This window comes from Suhomyces tanzawaensis (assembly GCF_001661415.1).
Source record: "Suhomyces tanzawaensis NRRL Y-17324 unplaced genomic scaffold CANTAscaffold_6, whole genome shotgun sequence".
Taxonomy (NCBI): domain Eukaryota; kingdom Fungi; phylum Ascomycota; class Pichiomycetes; order Serinales; family Debaryomycetaceae; genus Suhomyces; species Suhomyces tanzawaensis.
Window position 1 is genome coordinate 27,032 of NW_017963641.1, and position 18,394 is coordinate 45,425.

The 18,394-nt window shown below is 46.8% G+C and overlaps 10 protein-coding genes across 10 annotated transcripts; 5 read left to right on the forward strand and 5 right to left on the reverse strand.

Moving 5' to 3' along the window:
* Positions 1-556: 556 nt before the first annotated feature.
* On the reverse strand, positions 557-943 carry CANTADRAFT_54984 (chromatin-binding transcription coactivator; the record flags this gene model as incomplete). Its single annotated transcript, XM_020210387.1, has 1 exon — positions 557-943. The coding sequence occupies one exon, from the start codon at positions 941-943 to the stop codon at positions 557-559; it is 387 nt and encodes a 128-aa protein (XP_020062810.1).
* A 653-nt stretch (positions 944-1,596) lies between these two features.
* Positions 1,597-2,655, reverse strand: CANTADRAFT_55367 (D-arabinose 1-dehydrogenase (NAD(P)(+)); the record flags this gene model as incomplete). Its single annotated transcript, XM_020210440.1, has 1 exon — positions 1,597-2,655. One exon carries the CDS (start codon positions 2,653-2,655, stop codon positions 1,597-1,599), a length of 1,059 nt encoding a protein of 352 aa, XP_020062811.1.
* A 299-nt stretch (positions 2,656-2,954) lies between these two features.
* On the reverse strand, positions 2,955-5,159 carry HOF1 (formin-binding protein; the record flags this gene model as incomplete). The annotated part of the gene is made up of 2 exons (XM_020210355.1): positions 2,955-3,953; positions 4,002-5,159. The coding sequence occupies 2 exons, from the start codon at positions 5,157-5,159 to the stop codon at positions 2,955-2,957; spliced, it is 2,157 nt and encodes a 718-aa protein (XP_020062812.1).
* Positions 5,160-6,022: 863 nt separating this feature from the next.
* On the forward strand, positions 6,023-7,383 carry RCH1 (Rch1p; the record flags this gene model as incomplete). Its single annotated transcript, XM_020211781.1, has 3 exons — positions 6,023-6,100; positions 6,143-7,322; positions 7,361-7,383. 3 exons carry the CDS (start codon positions 6,023-6,025, stop codon positions 7,381-7,383), a joined length of 1,281 nt encoding a protein of 426 aa, XP_020062813.1.
* Positions 7,384-8,226: 843 nt separating this feature from the next.
* Positions 8,227-8,496, reverse strand: CANTADRAFT_54282 (F1F0 ATP synthase subunit e; the record flags this gene model as incomplete). The annotated part of the gene is made up of 1 exon (XM_020210309.1): positions 8,227-8,496. The coding sequence occupies one exon, from the start codon at positions 8,494-8,496 to the stop codon at positions 8,227-8,229; it is 270 nt and encodes an 89-aa protein (XP_020062814.1).
* A 95-nt stretch (positions 8,497-8,591) lies between these two features.
* Positions 8,592-9,701, forward strand: PTC7 (type 2C protein phosphatase; the record flags this gene model as incomplete). Its single annotated transcript, XM_020211782.1, has 2 exons — positions 8,592-8,769; positions 8,800-9,701. The coding sequence occupies 2 exons, from the start codon at positions 8,592-8,594 to the stop codon at positions 9,699-9,701; spliced, it is 1,080 nt and encodes a 359-aa protein (XP_020062815.1).
* A 743-nt stretch (positions 9,702-10,444) lies between these two features.
* On the forward strand, positions 10,445-12,442 carry PEP7 (Pep7p; the record flags this gene model as incomplete). Its single annotated transcript, XM_020208511.2, has 1 exon — positions 10,445-12,442. A coding segment is annotated over one exon (1,998 nt), but the record flags the coding sequence as incomplete, so codon positions are not given.
* Positions 12,443-13,040: 598 nt separating this feature from the next.
* CANTADRAFT_54635 (ubiquitin-protein ligase peroxin 10) lies at positions 13,041-14,068 on the forward strand (the record flags this gene model as incomplete). Its single annotated transcript, XM_020210347.1, has 2 exons — positions 13,041-13,092; positions 13,140-14,068. 2 exons carry the CDS (start codon positions 13,041-13,043, stop codon positions 14,066-14,068), a joined length of 981 nt encoding a protein of 326 aa, XP_020062817.1.
* Positions 14,069-15,430: 1,362 nt separating this feature from the next.
* On the forward strand, positions 15,431-16,757 carry MNN10 (alpha-1,6-mannosyltransferase). Its single transcript, XM_020207883.1, has one exon. It carries the CDS (start codon positions 15,615-15,617, stop codon positions 16,695-16,697), a length of 1,083 nt encoding a protein of 360 aa, XP_020062818.1. The 5' UTR covers positions 15,431-15,614; the 3' UTR covers positions 16,698-16,757.
* A 358-nt stretch (positions 16,758-17,115) lies between these two features.
* Positions 17,116-17,682, reverse strand: CANTADRAFT_22825 (kinase-like protein; the record flags this gene model as incomplete). Its single annotated transcript, XM_020206875.1, has 1 exon — positions 17,116-17,682. The coding sequence occupies one exon, from the start codon at positions 17,680-17,682 to the stop codon at positions 17,116-17,118; it is 567 nt and encodes a 188-aa protein (XP_020062819.1).
* Positions 17,683-18,394: the final 712 nt, after the last annotated feature.

The window sequence follows — 18,394 nt, forward strand, 5'->3', positions numbered from 1 at the left end:
TTTGGAGGTATGAATAATCTGCCCTAAGTATGAAAAGTTCCGGCCCCTATTACGAAAATCGAGTTGCCCGTATTACGAAAAATTCCGAGCCGAGGGTTCGAATGTTCTCTAAAAACACTGTACTGCCCTGAATTTCTCCTAGATACTATTCTGTTCTGGCCAGTCTACTGTTTCCGAGCGTTGTAGTATAAACCCTTAACTCAATACGCCAGGATACTATATTCTTCAGACCATACTCTCCTAGTACTCTATCGCTGGAATTTGCCAGTCTCTGTACGGTCCGTAGGAGTGACTACATGACATCCCTCCATAGATTATGACTATATTTGGTGGTGCTTTCAAGACAGCAGGAATTTCAACCGTTCTCTATCACTTACCCAAGCAAGTAGAGCAACCTTATCGCCGACTATTCACGATCTCTCGCCGCAGAAACGCCCACTCTTGCCGATTTCTCACGAAACTACCCCGTTGACGCCACTCTACACCGGTCATTTCACTCATTATATGTATTGTTGATATTTCATAGCCTTCAGGCCGTTCCAAGTGCTCCAGGAGCTTAAGCCTCTTCCCCGCTGTCTTGCTCCTCTTCCTTGACAGCCTTTTGGTTCTCCTCGCCATTGTCCACGCGTTCCGCCCTGGCTTCCGTCTTGACCTTGCTGGTGGGTGGCCCATCCAATGCGGCCAATGCTGCATCCACTTGTGAAACAGACCCCACCAACTTCGTCCAAGCCTCCTCAGTCAACGAAATGCCCTTGGCGCCTGGTCTTTTCTCGCCAGACGCCTTGTCCACGTAGAACTCCCGAATGTCCACCAATTTGATGTTCTTGAACTTTCTGATGGTCACCCTCTTCTTGCTGTCCAACTCAATCACCACCTCGGGGCCGCTGGGCCCGGAATCGGTCGATTCGGAGCGTTCTCTCTTGTTGTTGCGCTTGTAGGCCATGAGAAGAGTGTTGTTAACGCGTAGTTCTCCAGTGCGATATTGGGCATTGTATCAGAATATGAGCGTGCTGCCACAGTCAGGTTAGGCTGCTTCAAAGCAGCTTGTTGTAGCTTGTGATTGTGCTTTCAGTCCTACGTCATGACAGACTTGGAAAAACCGCTAACGCTGGGTGGCTTCTGAAGAACGGTGTTATTTGCAGCCCTTTGCCGCAGTGGACGAATTCTGGCTAAGAGATTCTGGCTTAATGAGATCAGCCTCTGGTTATTTCTGGCCAAAGCTGTGCTCCGGTGAGCAAACTTGCTTGTACGTCTTGCAGTGGTTCTAGAAAAGGCGTTGGTCCAGCTTTTGGGGCCATTAATTGGGACATTTATGTCTCTTTGATCTTCACGCCTTCGCTTGGGGATTATGCCACTGGTGGTTTGATAGCGAGAAATCAATACTAGTCCGTATCCCCGGTTACATAGATCTGAGCAATGTGGCCATATAATGGTTCAAACCAGTATTGCAAGCTTGAATAATAGGATCCGCTTTACAAAAACAAGGCTAATGTACGTGAACAGATGTATGGGTACGTCCCCAACGGACTACCCTGCCCCTTGTACTCTATATTTCAAAGGTTCTAAATCATATCTTCTATAAGTTTATCTACGCTATTAGCTTCTATCTATTCCACTCGGCCACACTTCGTTGAAGTGGTCACCAAGAAGCTCCTTGACTTTCTGGAACAACAACTCGTCCTTCTCGTTGATACCACCGATGTTACGTTTGACTTGCCAGTAGCTTGAGATAGCTACATCCAATTCCCGAATACTGCTAACACCCAAGACTGTTGAAGTCACGGCATTCCACTCATGCTCTTCAGAGTCCTCTGGCTGGACTGCAGAGTCAAATAGCCACTTCTTGAGGGCAAATCGGGTGGCAAGATCTGCTAGCTCGACCTGATGTTGGGATTCCAAGTACTGGGCCACCTCGGCAACCTTATCCTTCAAAGTCTGGGCAGCAGGATGGAAAGAGAGAGTGGAGCCAGACCTCAACAATGACATACTCAAAATGGACCCGTTCATCAACTTCCCAATACCACATTCCTTGTGGAACTTGTCATAATAATCAAAGAGTGAAACATTCTGGATACATCCGTTGGAATACGAAAGAATGGCGTCCAAAGCCCCTATTTCAGGGTCCTGGTAGCTTCCTAACGCAATTTCGTAAAGGTAGTCCACCGGGTATCCAGACACCCCAAAGTTCTTGATTAAGCCTTCCTGCTTGAGCTTCTTCAATTCCTTCAAAGCCTCATAAATCTGAGGTGCCTCCACGAATTCGATGTCATGCATGTATACCAAATCAAGATAGCTCGTCCCTAAACGCTGCAACGATCTAGCCACCGAAGCCCGGACATTTGCCCTGCTATAGTCAAATTCATTCAATTTGATTCTGCCAGCCTTTGTACAGATATAGTACTGGTCTCTGGTAAACAGCAAGCTCTTCAAGGCATTACCCAACAATTCCTCGGATGGCCCATAATACGGAGAAGTATCAATGGCGTTCAATCCCAACTCGAAAGCCTTGTGAAGAACTTGTGCGATGGGAAGGCTCTGTGGATTACTAGTATACTGAGTATTAAACACAGCGCCACCAATAATCAACGGGGGAAGGTTCTTGATGGAATAAGGAGTAGCGACCACTGTGGGCCCGATTGGAGCTAGATCAGTCATGATAGAGAAGTCTAAGCGAGTGTCTTGCTGACTGGAAGACATATCAAATCACGTGGCATTACCTATGACTCTGAGAATCGCGATAACTTTCTAAGAATGAATCGTTGCGTGGCTGCAACTTTAGATCTATCACTCAATAATATGATTTAGTCAGCGAAATACTACCACAAATTCAAAACTACGACATTTGAAGTTTTTCACGAACAATAATGGACTGCTATTTTCAAATAATTTCTATCTTACAAACTAACCCTTGGGTCACGAAACTTCCCTATTAATACTATTAACGAATTGAATTCCTAAAACACATCATTGCCCTCTATAAGATAATTTCCTGGGACCAAACCTACCGCACCAACTTGGTCTGAGCAGTTGGCACCCAATTCACAGAAAAACCAGTTATCTTCCTGTTTATGAAGAATATAAATATTCCATCCCTTCTTGAAAAAGAGCTCACCGTGGTGCTGAGGTTTATATGTGTACCTGGCCTTGGCCTTGGCCACATATGGCCTTCCTGATACCGGTGTGACTTCTGGTTCTATCATTGAGTGGAGGTTGGTGTACGATTTGGTAGGTGATTTCAGTAAAGTTCTCCTTGGGCGTTGGTCGGTCTTTACTATGCATGTGGTGGCCAGATCATCGTGCTCTTGATACGAAGGCTCGAAGGGGTCCAACATCGACTTGGGCCTTTGCATCTTTGCGGAATGGTTGGTCTGGGGCGTGGAAAAAGGTTCGAGCATAGACTTTGGTCTCAGGGTGGCCGCATTATAGCCTTGACCTGGTGCGGAGAAGTTAATGGACTCATAACGAACGGCAACTTCGTCACGATCGTCCACGTAGTCCGAAGATGGCTTGTATGGGGTAGCTGGAGCAGACTTGGAGCTTGGATTTCTTGATTGTTCCTCAGCCTTGGCTCTACGGACAGATCTTCTGTACTGTGAGATATCACCATTTCCACCGGAATTTAAGTCTTCCAATGCTTTGGCAATGAAATCAATGGAAAAGTCCTTCATAATAGGAACGGACTTGTTGTTTTCCGCTGCGAGCTTTGGTATGTGAGAAGACAATGTTGGAAGTTCCTTAGACTTGAGGTTTATTTGTTCCTGGAATTGGTTTAATTGTTTTTCCTTTCTTCTAGGAGATGCCCAGTGTCTTTCTGTGGTAGAGTAGTTTGAGGAATAGTTGGTTGGGTTTGAATAATTGGATGACCCATTGCTTCTAGACAATTCGTCTTCATTCTTATGCATCGAGAAAACATCGTTCTTATCTTCTGGAGATGATGAATAGACTGAGCCAGTCTTTGGCTTCATGGTAGGATAATCATGGAGGCCTCCCTGGGTAGGAACAGCAGTGCTTTGTGGTGGTGGCTTTCTTGAAGGTGATGGAGTCTTGGGGGGAGAATAAGAAAATTCGGGTGGTGGTAAGGATACGGCAGGAAGCTGTTTGGCACTGTTTGGAGGTGCCAATGGAGGTAACTCCTTCGTGGAGGAGTGATTAGCTCTGGGGTTAGGCGAAGCCTGTGATGCATGTGAGTAGGTCGAGTAAGTTCTAGAAAGAATTGGTTGGTAATCTGGCGTTGCATAATCGGCTGTGGTATAGTTTTTAGCGTTGGCATCCTCGTCATCATATCCTTTCAGGAAGTCAATGAATCGAGGCTCTTGGAAGATTTTGTCCCCAGTTCCATAGGTGATTCCGAAGTCATGAAGGTCTTTAGGTGGCTGGATCTTTGCAAAGATGGATCTTGCTTCGTCAACCGACTGATCATTGTCCACACACAATGTGGCGATGTTGTTGCAGAAATTGAAGCAGTTGACTTTGCACAACTGGATCTTCTCGATTTCCAATTTGTAGAAATCCTGCAAAGCAATCGACCAGTCGTTGATGTAAATGTCGTTGAGTTCCTTGTACTGGGCCAAGGCCACTTGGTAAGCCTTCTTGGATTGGTTGACCGACTGCGACACCTTGTTGAGCTTGGCCTCGTTCTTTTCCAATTCCTTGCCCCAGGTGGTCTGGCAACTGAGATGAAGTGATTTGATAGCAATGCAGTCCTCCTGGTACTTTGACTTGGTGGCTTCGAGGGTCTTCGCAGAGTCGCTTCTCCGCGAGATCACCTTGCTCATGTGGTGGTCTATCTTGGACACCTTCTTGCTATAGATGCTATAGAAGTCGCTCAAGTTGTCGTAGTTGATGTGGCTGATGGACTTGACGAACTTGTTTGTGTGTTTGGACATTTGTGTGTTTTCGTGGCTCAACTTGTCGAGTGACTTCTTGAGAGACCCTGTTTCGTGAGACCCAAGTGTGAGTTTCTGGTTCAACTTATCGAGTTTCTTGGAGTATTCTTTCTCGATAGCCATCCGTTCTTGGTAGTAGTTGAGCAATTCCTGAAGCGTCGAGAGTGAGTCTTTCATCTTGGTTTGGATTATGCGGAAGCCTGAGTCTGTGGGACCCCAGAAGTTGTTGACAAACGAGTTGTCCTCGTTCCGAATAGGTCCTGAACGGCTCATGGTTGCGATCGACTCCGAGTGTGTGTAGAGGGATGGGCAGGTGGAAAATGGAGATCGTGGGGAATTTGTGGGGACGTGGGGGAGGAGTCCTGGAAAGAAGGTTGGTGATAGAGAAACAGAGGTTACAAATGGTTGCTTATTTGTTGACGATGGTTCATGGCCTATACTGGGGTTGCCCGATCGGGCACCATCATAACACTGCTTAGTCATCGCTTATGTAAGCGAAGATCTAGGTCGCTTTGTGGCCGGATTGGAGTCTAACGGCTAGAGTGAGAGAGCTCACGGGTTTATTAGTGTTTCAGAACAGAATGAGACAGTAGCATTCCAATCCGGGACTTGACATATTTTTCTTTGGAGATGCTATTTCGGACTGAGTTGATTCCAATTATTCAGGTTTGGTTACTGAAGCCGGTGCTTTCTCAGTTTCATATCCAGGCTCCACTTCTAACTTACTGGATCCACACTGGTTAGCTAAGCATGGACCGGGAGTTACGTAAGCCACTCATCCGTCCACACGCCCTCTGCATTCCGGCTGGTGTCAATGCAGGGCCCACGCGAAGATGTGGCTGCTGGTGATCCCACGGCTAACTCTCCCCCAACTTGGCACTACTGGAGTTGTGATCCGAGGTGGTTTCCGGCATACATCTCCTCTACCACTCGATCCGAAACTGAGACTTTTCGCGGGCATTTGTTCCGGAACGCTTCCGCACTCATGGCAATCACAAGTTGCAACCTGCATACACACCCTGTCAGAGATATAGCCGTGAAAATGAATGATATGGCGAAATCATCGGGATTGTCACTATAAATTAGTTACATCTGCACCCTTTCGCTCCCATCCAAGGGTACCATCACACGATACAATGGACAAGCCGCATCCTCCAGAACAAGCGCATTCGTCGCACACGGTGCTGGATGTCTCCACGGCAGAAGACCCTGGGGTCTCCCCACAGCCAGTGGCTCATCACTACAAAGACTCCAAGGCGTACTCACGATTCCGAGCTGTTCGCTCGTTCTTGATCGCCCAGTGGTTCTTCATCGGGTTGGCGATCTTCGTGGTCATCGCCCGCTTTGCTCCCCTGTTTGCAAAACAGGGAGGGCTTATCCGAGCCGAATACACCATCGGATACGGAGCCGTGGCTATCATTTTCTTCATTTCAGGGCTCACCATGGGCAGTCGGGACTTGCTCAAGAACTTCTCCAACTGGCGGGCCCATATCACCGTGCTTTCGCTCTCGTTCCTCATCACGTCTGCCATCATGTTTGGCATCGTATCCGGGATCAGAGCCGCCCACGATGGCGCCATTGACGACTGGGTGCTCGTGGGCATCATCATCACACACGCATGTCCCACCACCGTGTCGTCCAACGTGGTGATGACCAAGCAGGCCCACGGAAACGACATCCTCACCCTTTGTGAAGTGTTTGTGGGAAACATCTTGGGAGCATTCGTTACACCTGCGTTGATCCAGATGTACATGCGAGGCGTGTGGGAGTTCGGCAACCCCTCGCATCAAGACACCGACGTGCCCATCCTGGACTTGTACAGAAGCACCATGAAGCAGTTGGGATGCTCTGTGTTCGTGCCCTTGTTTGTGGGCCAGGTGATCCAGAATATATGGCCCAAGCAGACCAAGTGGGTCAGTTCCAAGTTCTACTTGAACAAAGTGGGCTCGTTCATGTTGCTTTTGATCATGTTCCAGTCGTTTTCTACCGCGTTCGCCCAGCATGCGTTCACGGCCGTATCCCACGTCTCCATCATCTTTCTCGTCTTCTTCAACATCGGCATGTACTTGTTCTTCACGGCAATTTCCTACTGCTATGCCAGGCCATGGCCCATCAAGTACTTCCTCAGCACGGTTCCTGACGAAAATTCGACCAAATTGTACACCTACACCTACAAGATCTTCAGGCCTTTCTACTACAACAGAAGGGATGCCGTGGCTGTGATGTTGTGTGGCCCAGCGAAGACTGCAGCCTTGGGGGTTTCGTTGGTTTCGTCTCAGTACGGTGCCCATAATCCACGCTTGGGTATATTGCTTGTGCCTTTGGTTTTGTACCAATCAGAGCAGGTTATCACTGCCCAGGTATTGGTCAACTTCATGAGAAAGTGGGTACATGCTGAGGATGCTGTTGCCAAGGACCACGAGTCCGCATTGGGGAGCGAGCCGCCAGCCTCAGGGAAGGCCGTGGCGCCAGAGGAGGAACAGAGCCACCAAGATGAGAGAGTCAGCCAGTCGACGTTTCAGAATGAAGGTTTTAGCGAGTCTGCATCGGAAGATGTAAAGCCGCATAGAAATTAATGATCACGATTATTTATTAATATAGATACCACAGGAGAAGTGTAGAGAGAGGCCAAAGAAGTGGAAATAGAACGTGTTTTAGTTGCCTGGGGCGTCGCAAGACCACGAATGCTTCTATGAAAAATTATTGAAGTTAGAGCGATGCAAGCCCACTGGAAGAAACATTCAAAGTACCCACAGTATTGGGAATTGAGCATGCAAGACACAAACAATATCCAATGAAAAGTGAAATTGCAAAGTCCTTTGGAAGACAAACAGTATCTGTCTGAATCAAGATTGAGCAATACAAGAGCTCTAGAAGCATAGGTCCGTCTGCAATTGGCAGGCTGTAGTCTTTCTACCTTGCTACTCCTCTGGAAAAATTAATTGCTGCCTTCTGGAGACTTATTTCGTTTCTGAGCCATAGTCTTTGTCTAGCAACCTGGCTTCGTGGGCAAAGTGGGTGTGATTTCCACCCAGAAAATCTGAGGCCTGTAGGAGATTTGAGTCCAACGTCAGCCTTATTGGTATGACGTGAATCACTGTAAGGTCTGTAGGAGTCCAGTCTGAGCCTTAATGCTTTAACACGAATCCATGCATCGCATTTGCGTCCGAGTCCAGCACTGCAAAATTGCAGGCCTTTTGACATCAACCCTCCAGCACTATACACCGACCTTGATGCTCTCTTCTCTGGCTCGAAGATAGCCTTCGCTGCCCTACACTAAATACCAAATTGCATTTATTACCTAGCTGAATAAATATGAGGCACGCCAGCCATGGACAATCTAGTCCAACTTCTGGACCAAACCTTCCAACACCTTGCCGAAGTCCAAGTTGGGGTCTTCCCAGTTGATGGCGCCCTCGGTCTTGGTGACCTTTGGTGCGTGGAGCTTAGCGTACTCGGCCTTGGCCTGTCTGATCAACTTCTCCTCGTGCTTCCATTGCTTGGTGGCGTGCTCTTCGTGCTGAGCGCTTTCCAAGCTGTATCTGTGAAAGGCCCCGTAGAAGAGACCAGCCCCGAGGAATGAGTATCTTAACACGTTGAAGGTAGACATGATGTTGTTGCCAGTAGTCTCCAGCCAAAACTTCTTTCACTCAGGCAGCCAATTTTTCGCACTGCGGCACATGATTGGCCAGCGGCTGCACCAATATGAAAGTGACCAGAGTAATAGCCCTAGTCATATTGTCGATGTTGTTATCGTTTGTGAGCAAGAGAAGCGTCCAGGCCGTCCGCCAAGGGTCCTCCAAGCGCATGTTCAGCTGGAGGGGCGGTTCTGCCGGCTTTGGTGCGGGCAGCACCGGCAGGAGCTCATCCACCATCGCCAGCGGTAAACGAGCAGGGTTCTCCACGGCTGCAGCGGCAGCCACGGCAGCAGCGCTGTCCACCAACTACGAGGACCTCACCGTGTTGTCACAGTACACCATTGCCGTGGCGTACCAGCCCAAGGATCGGGAGGAGTCCAACCTCTTCAAAAAGAAGCACAACCAGCCGCTGCCAGCATTGGAGTCGCCCACAGGCGAGGACAATGCGTTCGTGGCGGTGCACCAGGACGGCTCAGTAGCCGTGGGGGTCGCTGACGGCGTGGGTGGCTGGGCAGATGCTGGCTACGACTCGTCTGCCATCTCCCGTGAGTTATGTGCCACCATCAAACACCAGTTCTCCCACGACAGCCAGGCACAGCCCAAGCAGTTGTTGGAAACCTCGTTCCAGGCGATTTTGGAGTCGCCCAAGGTCGAAATTGGCGGCACCACTGCGTGCTTGGGAGTCATTTCCAATCGCAAGTTGAAGGTGGCCAACCTCGGTGACTCTTGGTGTGGTGTGTTCAGAAACTACCAGTTGGTCAACGAAACCGCGTTCCAGACCCACAAGTTCAACACCCCCTACCAGTTGGCCAAGATCCCGGCCCACATCCTCAGACAGGCCGAGTTGGAGGGTAGAAGATACATCAGAGACACTCCCGCACAGGCTGACGTTTACGAGTGGGATTTGCAGAAGGACGACGTGGTCCTCTTCGCCACCGACGGTGTCACCGACAACGTGGTGCCCAAGGACATAGAGATCTTTTTGAGAGACCAGTTGGAGGACAAGAAGAGCGACTTGGGCGACGTGGCCAAGCTATTTGTCAAGGAAGTGGTCAAGGTGTCGAAGGACTCCAACTTCCCCAGTGCGTTTGCACAAGAGTTGTCTACCTTGACTGGCCAAAAGTACTTGGGGGGTAAAGAGGACGATATCACGGTTGTGATGGTTAGAATTAACTAGAGGCCACCTGACGAAGGCATTGGCCAATAGGCCCACCCCAACAAATAGGTGATTATCCAGCATTTTCCAAAGCCATTGGCTTGGAGTTGTGCATTTAATGTACAGTAATGATAATGATTACGAGTAGAGAGTGATTTACATGCACAATCATCGGCATGTAGTTTTAAACCCCAAGACCAACTTGGAACAAGTTTAATATTTGGGAGCTTGTATATTCACTTGCAGAAGATGTTGCAAAGCAATTGCAAGCACAAGATGACCAGTAAGACATTTAGTGCCATTTCCTTGTTCAGAAGATCAGCAACTGGCTACACCAAAGACAGATTACGATGAAAATTATCTGGTATGGAATTAACCAAAAAATACTTGGATTTTGACCAATTGAGCGATAATGCTGTATTCAAATTAACTAATTATCTGGAAATTAGCCAATTAATCTCTGTTGTGAAATAATCTAATTCGCATAAACTAGAGATAGAATACATTTATCAGCATAGTTCGTAGTGTTAAATAAATCGAAAGTTTGTCGAATCCTCCATCTCAAGCTGTAAAAATTCTTGAATTGCACAACCACGCAAATGCTATCCACGGTCCACCCCAGATATCCAGAAACTGTAGCACTGCCGTATACTGCTGGAATAGCCGGGATAATCTCGCATCACGTGACCCAATCTGACCAGAGTGACTATTACGTAATCGCCATCTCCTCTCCCACCCCCAGCATGTCTCTAACCGTCAACAAGTCGTCCAAGCGGATATTGGGCTCTCCATTCAAGTCCCCGCAGCAGGACTCTTCCCATTCCAAGAATAGTGCCGGTCTCCAGCATGAAAATGACTCATTTGTGGAAGAAAGTCCTACACCAATACGACCTAACTCTATAGGACAAGACGACGACAATTCAAGCAAACAGGCCCTGTTCCAGTCCCCTGGTGGCCCAGAATCTGGTGGTGAAGAGATTGACTGCTCGTGTCCCATGTGTGGCGAATCCATGGTCAATTTGTACCAATTGAACCGTCATATTGACGATGCCCATGGTGTGGAGACTACAGACTCCACCAATGCCATCACCAAGCTCATGAAGAACGACTTCATCAACAACGACATCAAGAAGTGGTTTTCCAGTAAGATCGTCGATTCCCCCACTCCTGTGAGCCCCCTGAAGCGCAAGAGTCTTAATCTTGATCTCTTCGATAACAATAAAGGGTTTGGACTTAGCGATGGCGAGGTGCTGGAAGTCAGTCTGATTCAGCACGCAAGGTCCCAGAGCTCTTCTCCCAGCAAATACAAGAACAGAATTATACGGTCCCACTGGAAGCTCCCGTCGTCGACTTCCAGGTGCTCGTATCCAGGGTGTGACAAGACGTTGAACGTACGAAATGGAATAGTGAACTGCAGAAAATGTGGCCAGTTGTTCTGCAACGACCATACCCATCACAAGATCCGGTTGCGGAATCCTGTCAAGACAGACGACGACAATATCCCCCAATATGACACCTCCAAAAATGGAGTGTGGTCCCGGAGCTGTATCTCGTGCTACAACAATAAACCCGACCTCAGAGAAGGAACTGTGGTGAACAGTAATGACTTGACCAAGCTCTTCATCAAGAAAAGACAGGAAAAAGTGGACCATCACGAGCTCGAACGCAGCAAGATCATCAAGAGGTTCATTAAATTATCCAACACCCTAATAGAGAAGCAGCTACAAGAGAAGCAGAGCCTCTGGTCCAGCTTGGCCTCGGCTTACACAAAGGACTTTGCCTTGTTTGACCACGATGATTGGGATGACAACAGCATCACTAACTGCACCATTTGCCTTGTCAAGTTCAATCTTCTCATCAGAAAGCATCACTGTCGCCTTTGTGGCAAGATTGTGTGTGATGATCCCCAAGGCATGAGAAAGAAGTGTTCAATTCTCGTGCCGTTGAGCAAGCTCTTGGAGAAATTGCCAACCTTGAATTACTCGTCATTTATCAAGGACAATTTTGACACAGTGACCCAAGACGAGCTGGTCAGGTTCCGCTGCTGTGTCAATTGCAAGAACTCGTTGTTGTATGAATACAAAATCGAGCACCTCAAGAGTGATGATGATAACGAAGTGTTGAAGAGGTACGAGATTTTGTTGATGATGAAGAGCCAGGTGCAGAACTTGTATCTGAGATATGAACAGTTACTCGGCGATTCATCCCTTGGTTCTGACGAAAACATCAACAAAGTGAGGAACAAATTGATGAAAGCATTGAAGGATTTTGAAGGCGCCACCATCACATTCAAAAACGAATTTTTTGCTCTCGTCGACAATAAACTCCAGGTCAAGCAAGCACACCAAGGACAAAGCAGATTGATTAATAACATGTATCAGAGTCTCATATTGTGCCTTCAGGAAGTATTGATGGATTTCAAAACGGTGAACAATAAAGTTCAGCAGCAAGAAGAGAAGAAGCTCAAGGAAGCCCAAGAAAAGTCGAAAAACCAAGTCATGGGAGAGTTAGAAAAGGAAGGCTTAGTGCTGGCAGCATCTGAACCCGAACGAGATGCACCACGGCTTACCAAAAAGCAAATTAGAGAATTGAGGGAGCAGCTTATGGTAATGAATGAGCAAAAGTTTTTGGTAGACAACATGATCCAGGACTTTACAAAGTTGAGAAAGTTTGACGAGCTAGACTCGCTCATCAACAATAAGAACGAATTGAGTAGTATGATTGAGGAATTGGAGAAACAATTAGGTGATTATGGTTTTTGAAAGCAGCATTACTTATTACCCTGCACAACTGGCAATTCGAGTTATCGATGGATGCTTGTTGGAATGGATGCTGGAAGTGGAAAGCCCTTACAAATTTGCCAAAGCGTTAATGTGCGTTTATTTCGACTTATTTATCTTAAGTGGCTCCAAAGGCCATTCTAACTTATTTCGGCCAGTTAAATGATAGAATATCCAAGTAGTCACTTGTACAAAGAAAACCGTAGTTACATCCTTTCGGATTTACTGTGCCAAATTAACTGCACTTAGTCGAAAGGTCTCATGTGTACCTAAAATTTTAAATTTATGACACAATTACACTTTTACCGCAAATTTAAATACAAAACAAAGGAAGTGAGTTCAACCAAGTTCATTCTTCACAACCAAACCATCTCACTCCCTTAATCCTTCAATCCCGGCTCCTAACCCTTAACCCTATTTAACCCACGGTACTTCTACCTATTACATTTGCACCCACACCAACCCCACATTTTCGCGGCACGTGATCTCAAATCACCAAACCTCGGATGACTCCAGTTTACCACAACTTCCAGCAACTCACCACACTATCCAATTCCCCGTTCATACCACCATCACCACTATGTCGAAGCCCATCCCACGAGCCTTGCCATTTGCTGATGCCGCAACCATAGGTACGTCACCATCACAGCACCTCCCCTACACAAATACTAACATTCAGTGAGAGCTCACCAGAAAGACGCTTACTTCGAGTCGTCGTACCGTTCGCAGGTCCAAGATGTGCTCCAGATCATCAAGGGCCAGCGGTTCATCCACACACACCCTGAAGAAATCACCGTGTTCACCAAATCATTATACTTGGCCCTCACCACGCTTATCGGAGCCAGAACCCTAGGCGAGGAGTACGTGGACTTGATCTACGTGCACAAGTCGGGCAAGGGTTTGCCGAGGATCATACCGAGGGCAGGGTTCATTTTGTCCTACGCGTTGGTGCCGTACGTTGTGTCGAAGTTGGTGAGACGTTTCCGACCCAAGGAAGACGACGACGATGCCAACGACTCGCGAGGCGTGGTGGTCAAATTCTTATCGTCATACCGCAGGGTGCTAGACACGTTGATGAATATCCACATTGCCATCTTCTACTTCCAGGGTGAGTTCTACTCGTTGTCCAAGCGGATCTTTGGCATGCGTTACGCCTTTGGCCACAACAAGGACCCCAAGAAGCTCCGCAAGGCCGGTAACTACTCGTTCTTGGGTGCTATTATCCTCATGCAGTTTCTCGTCAAGGGTATCATTCACCTCAAGAACTACAGCGACGAAAGGGCATCCAGAACCAACGGCAAGAATGGGTCTCCATCTGATGACACCAGTTCGTCCTCGCTCCAGATCACGGCCATTGACCAGTTGAAGGGCATAAACCTCCAGAATACCAGCTCAGTCGTGGACCTCGACGACCCTACCCAGTTACCCTACCTTCCTTCCAATGCACGCTCGTGTATGCTATGTCTTTCGTCCATGGTGAATCCAGCAGCTGCCAATTGTGGACACCTATTCTGCTGGGACTGCATTGTTGATTGGTTGCGAGAGAATCCGGAGTGTCCATTGTGCCGGCAGCTGTGCTTGGAGCAGAACTTGCTTCCTTTGAAGTAGGTAGGTACCTGTCTGGGTTTGTCGAGATGCTACAGACGAACCTTCCAAGGCGCATATTTATTATTGGCAGGGGTACCAAACAAGCCTTGAAGTTTTTGGGGTAATTATAGCTTAATTAGGTCAGGAGGGTAAGCTGTCAAAACGATGACAAACAATATGATAAATCAGCCACGGCTCGTTCTTGAAATAGTGTGTATGAGTGCGCTCGGATGTTTCTTGCTATTTAAGAATGGTTTAACTCCGAAGTTAGTAACTCAAGCTGTCTTATTCTTCAAGAATTATTAAAAGGTAAATCCCATTGCCTATAATTATTTTTGAGTGAACAGCTACTCTAGGTGCAAATAGTGCAATATGTATATTATTATTGACACAGAATACTGAGCAATGCACAATTTCCTACATGAGGATGTACAAGTGAAGTAGGTAAAAATTCACAAGTTCTCTTAGAGGAAGAATGAATGGCTAATAATAGCGTTGAAGTAGGGGACACGCTTATATGGACTGTTTTAGTATAGTTTCCATCCGTCATTTCGCTGGTCAGTGTACTTTCAGAAGATACAATACGGGAATTCTGCTCAAATTTTGTCACCACAAATTGTAGCAAAAATCCTTCACAACTCTTGAAAACGTTAACTACTTCTATTTAACCCGCAATGTCTCCAGCAGGTGGTATTCATCAGAAATTAATCTTGTCTAAGCTTGCGAAAGCCATACTTATCCCAAAAAAGCTCTAAAAGCATTGAAATGGACACAAAAAAGAAATAACCCATAGTATACATACCTGTACCTAAGACGTATACACTTGATTATTGTTATGTAGAATAGACTATTAAATTCCAATATTAAAATAACAGACTCAGGCCTTCCTTGAAATGATGATATCAAGTTTGTTTTGCTTACTATAATATAGCTATATCTTTATGAGGCGACCGAGTGTTCAACCCGTTGTATAAATCATTCGTTTAGCTTGAGAGACCACAAACCTTTATTTAAGTTTCCTCATAGCTATTAAAAAAGCATGCTTACTTTTTATTTGTATTTTAGCCCATTGAACTAAATTACTCTATATGATCAATCTTCCACCGCCTCCAGCTGGCACAAAAAAATTATCTAAATTCAACATAATGTTCTCTATCTCAAGCTATTAATCTTTGACCGATAAAGTAGTGAAATAATTCACAGAGATCACTCCAGGAGTTTTACATAATAATTTTTACACAATAATCCAGAATAGCTTTTTGGGGACTTTATAGTATTCCACAATCTTTCAAGCAGTTGTATTATAACCGCAAATGATCCATAGTAGGACAGAAATACATAAAATAATACGTATACACAGAAAATACGAATATTATTGGACATACAAGAACTATACAAATAATATCCATACAATATTTCCCCTTCTTCGCTAGGGGATATGACACGTCCAAGTGGGCATCACGTGACCGGATCTGATCGCGACGTTGAAAATCCACACCATCAAACGCCCTATCGCTATTAACACTCTCCGCTACCACCTGGTCACCGCACCGATTCTGAACTCCCCATGGCCTCCAACAAAGGGTTTGCGTTGCCGTTCACCCATCTGAACGATTTGGAAAAAACCGACGCCATGAATGCCGAGTACTCCAAGACATTCAAGCCAAACAAGAAGTCCAGCTGGTCGGCTAGCGTGAGCTCGATAATACAACAGTTTGTCCGACCCTTGACGGAGTTCGCGTTGAAGTACAAGAAGCTCTCGATCGTGTTGTTGACGCTCGCGTGCTTATCGCTCTTGACGTCCATACCGTTCGTACCCCACTGGCGAACTGCCAGCCCCAAGGTGGTGATCATCTTGGCGGCCAACGAAGGGGGCGGGGTGTTGAAGTGGAAGTCGCCTCAGGAATGGTCGGTTGAAAGATCGTCCATCGCCAACAAAAAGCATTACGCCAAGGTGCACGGGTACGGATTGACCATCAAGGACATGACCATCAAGAAGCGGTACTCGCACGAGTGGAGGGAGTCGTGGGAGAAGGTGGATATCATGAAGCAGACAATGAGGCAGTTCCCCGAAACCGAGTGGTTCTGGTGGTTGGACTTGCACACCTACATCATGGAGCCCCACATCTCGTTGGAAGAGCATTTCCTCGACATCTTGGACAACACCACCTACAGAACCTTGGACACCTTCAACCCGTTGAACTTGCCCACCGACATCCCCTACACCGACTACCAGCAGGAGATCGACATGATCATCACTCAGGACTGTGGTGGCTTCAATCTAGGCTCGTTCTTGATGAGACGCTCCAGCTGGAGCGAGATGCTTCTCGACATCTGGTGGGACCCTGCCATGTACGAGCAGATGCATATGCAGTGGGAGCACAAGGAACAGGACGCGTTGGAGACCTTGTACTCTACCCAGGCGTGGATCCGTGAGAAGGTGGGCTTTTTGCCCTTGAGAAAAATCAATGCATTTCCTCCAGGGGCCTGTTCTGACAAGGCCGACGATCCCCAGTACTTTTACCACGATCATGACTTTGTCATCAACATGGCTGGGTGTGAATGGGGCAGAGACTGCTGGGGTGAGATGGAGCACTACAAGGCGTTGTCCAAGAAATTCCAGAAGAGATGGTGGAAGTTTTGGGCCTAGTTCTGCACCCGTTTCTCGATTATACATAGCCTCTTAATAAACACTTCTAAATCAGTCGCGAGTAACATAACTATCTAGCAGCTTAGGAAATACTAAACAGATATATTACACTTGAGTTTCATCCAATTCAAGGTGAAATGGTTATATGTTTTATATTACTTACGGCCTACTTGAAATACCCATGGGCGAATCATTTCGTATTTCTCGCATATACCACTGTTCTCCTTATCTTGCATTCATCTATTGGCGATTCACGGGCTTAGGGGAAATTCGAAAGTTCTGGAGAAATTACGGCACACAATTACAAGAATATGCTGTATTTGTTCATATTCATTTTCGATCATACATTGTGAGGGCTAGACAATATTAGCACTAGCATTCAAAATAAAGCAAATTGTGGGAGTCTGCGTGATACTCTCTAATACGGAATACCATTGGTGAGTCTTTGGAACTCGTCATAGCCTTTGGTGTAATAACTCTCCATCGACTTTCTGATCAAACCTCTCATGTGCACACTAGCATCCTTTTCACCTTTGCTAGGCACAAATCTGCTTCTAAGATTCTTAATGGTGGTCTCTTTGAAGCATGGCAATCCACTCTCCAACATGGGTGTCACATATCTAACAATCGTGTCCATATATGGGCGACACGCCAAGTATCCTTTGATACACAATTCCTCAAACCATCTGAAAACCTGGGTGTTCTGGTTTCCTCCCATCACCACAATCATTTCATATGTAAGCTTGAATGGCGCAACCTCAAACTTAACTCCTCCAGGAACTATATCGAAACAGAAACCAAAATCAATGTGCGAAACGTGTCCTTGATCGTCGTACATAATGTTACCATTATATCTGTCTTTGAATTGGAGTAGATACGATGCGATCGAGTATGCGGCGAGGAATTTGATGAAGTTGTTCTTGCTTCCTGGAATTCCATTGACTCTTCCGGTCCGAACTTGGAAGTAAAGTATTTGAGTAGCCATTGAAAGAATTGGACTGGTATTGCTGGGAGTATATGGCGTTGGAGTAGATCTCCATATTGCTTAAGAAATCAAAATTATCGATCAAGGTGTCGAGACTCAAGAATTACTTGAAGTACCTGGGGAAGTAGGCCAAGATGTCAGATTCTTGGAGAGACCAGATAAGCAGCCCAAGAGGGTGAAGTCAAGGACTTGTTGGCAAAGAACGAGTCGTTGAACGCGTGGAAAATGTCAATCGCCTGATCAATCAACATATGGTTCAACTTTATGCCGAGCTGAATTATGGCTGTGGTCAAGCTCTCACTGATAGTGAACCATGGCGTGGACGAAGACGAGCACTTGCTGACGATGGTGGGCGAGAACTTCTGGGCGGGAAACTCCAAGAAGTAGAGCCTGAACTTGTGCAACAACGCCTGCGCATGGTTGGCTGACTTGAACTCCTCGTTGGAGGATTCGCACAACGCTACCAACACCTCGTACTCTTTGGGGGCATTACCACCTTCGACAAGTTCTTGGGATTAAGCACAGCTTCCTTGTTGGCGGAGGAGAGGAGCTTGGCGAAGTTTTCGGAGGCGCTGTCGGCCTCCTGGAGCGACGTCGAAGACACTCCCACCTTGAGCTTGGCTAGCTTTCTCACGGCGTCTAGGCGGATGGTGCCTCGCTGGATGCCCTGATGCGTTTCGCAACAAGTCTGGTGTTGAGCCCGCTGATTGAA

Coding starts and splice junctions, on each gene's coding strand:
- MNN10 (XM_020207883.1), top strand. CDS start 15,615: ATGGCCTCCAACAAAGGGTTTGCGTTGCCGTTCACCCATCTGAACGAT.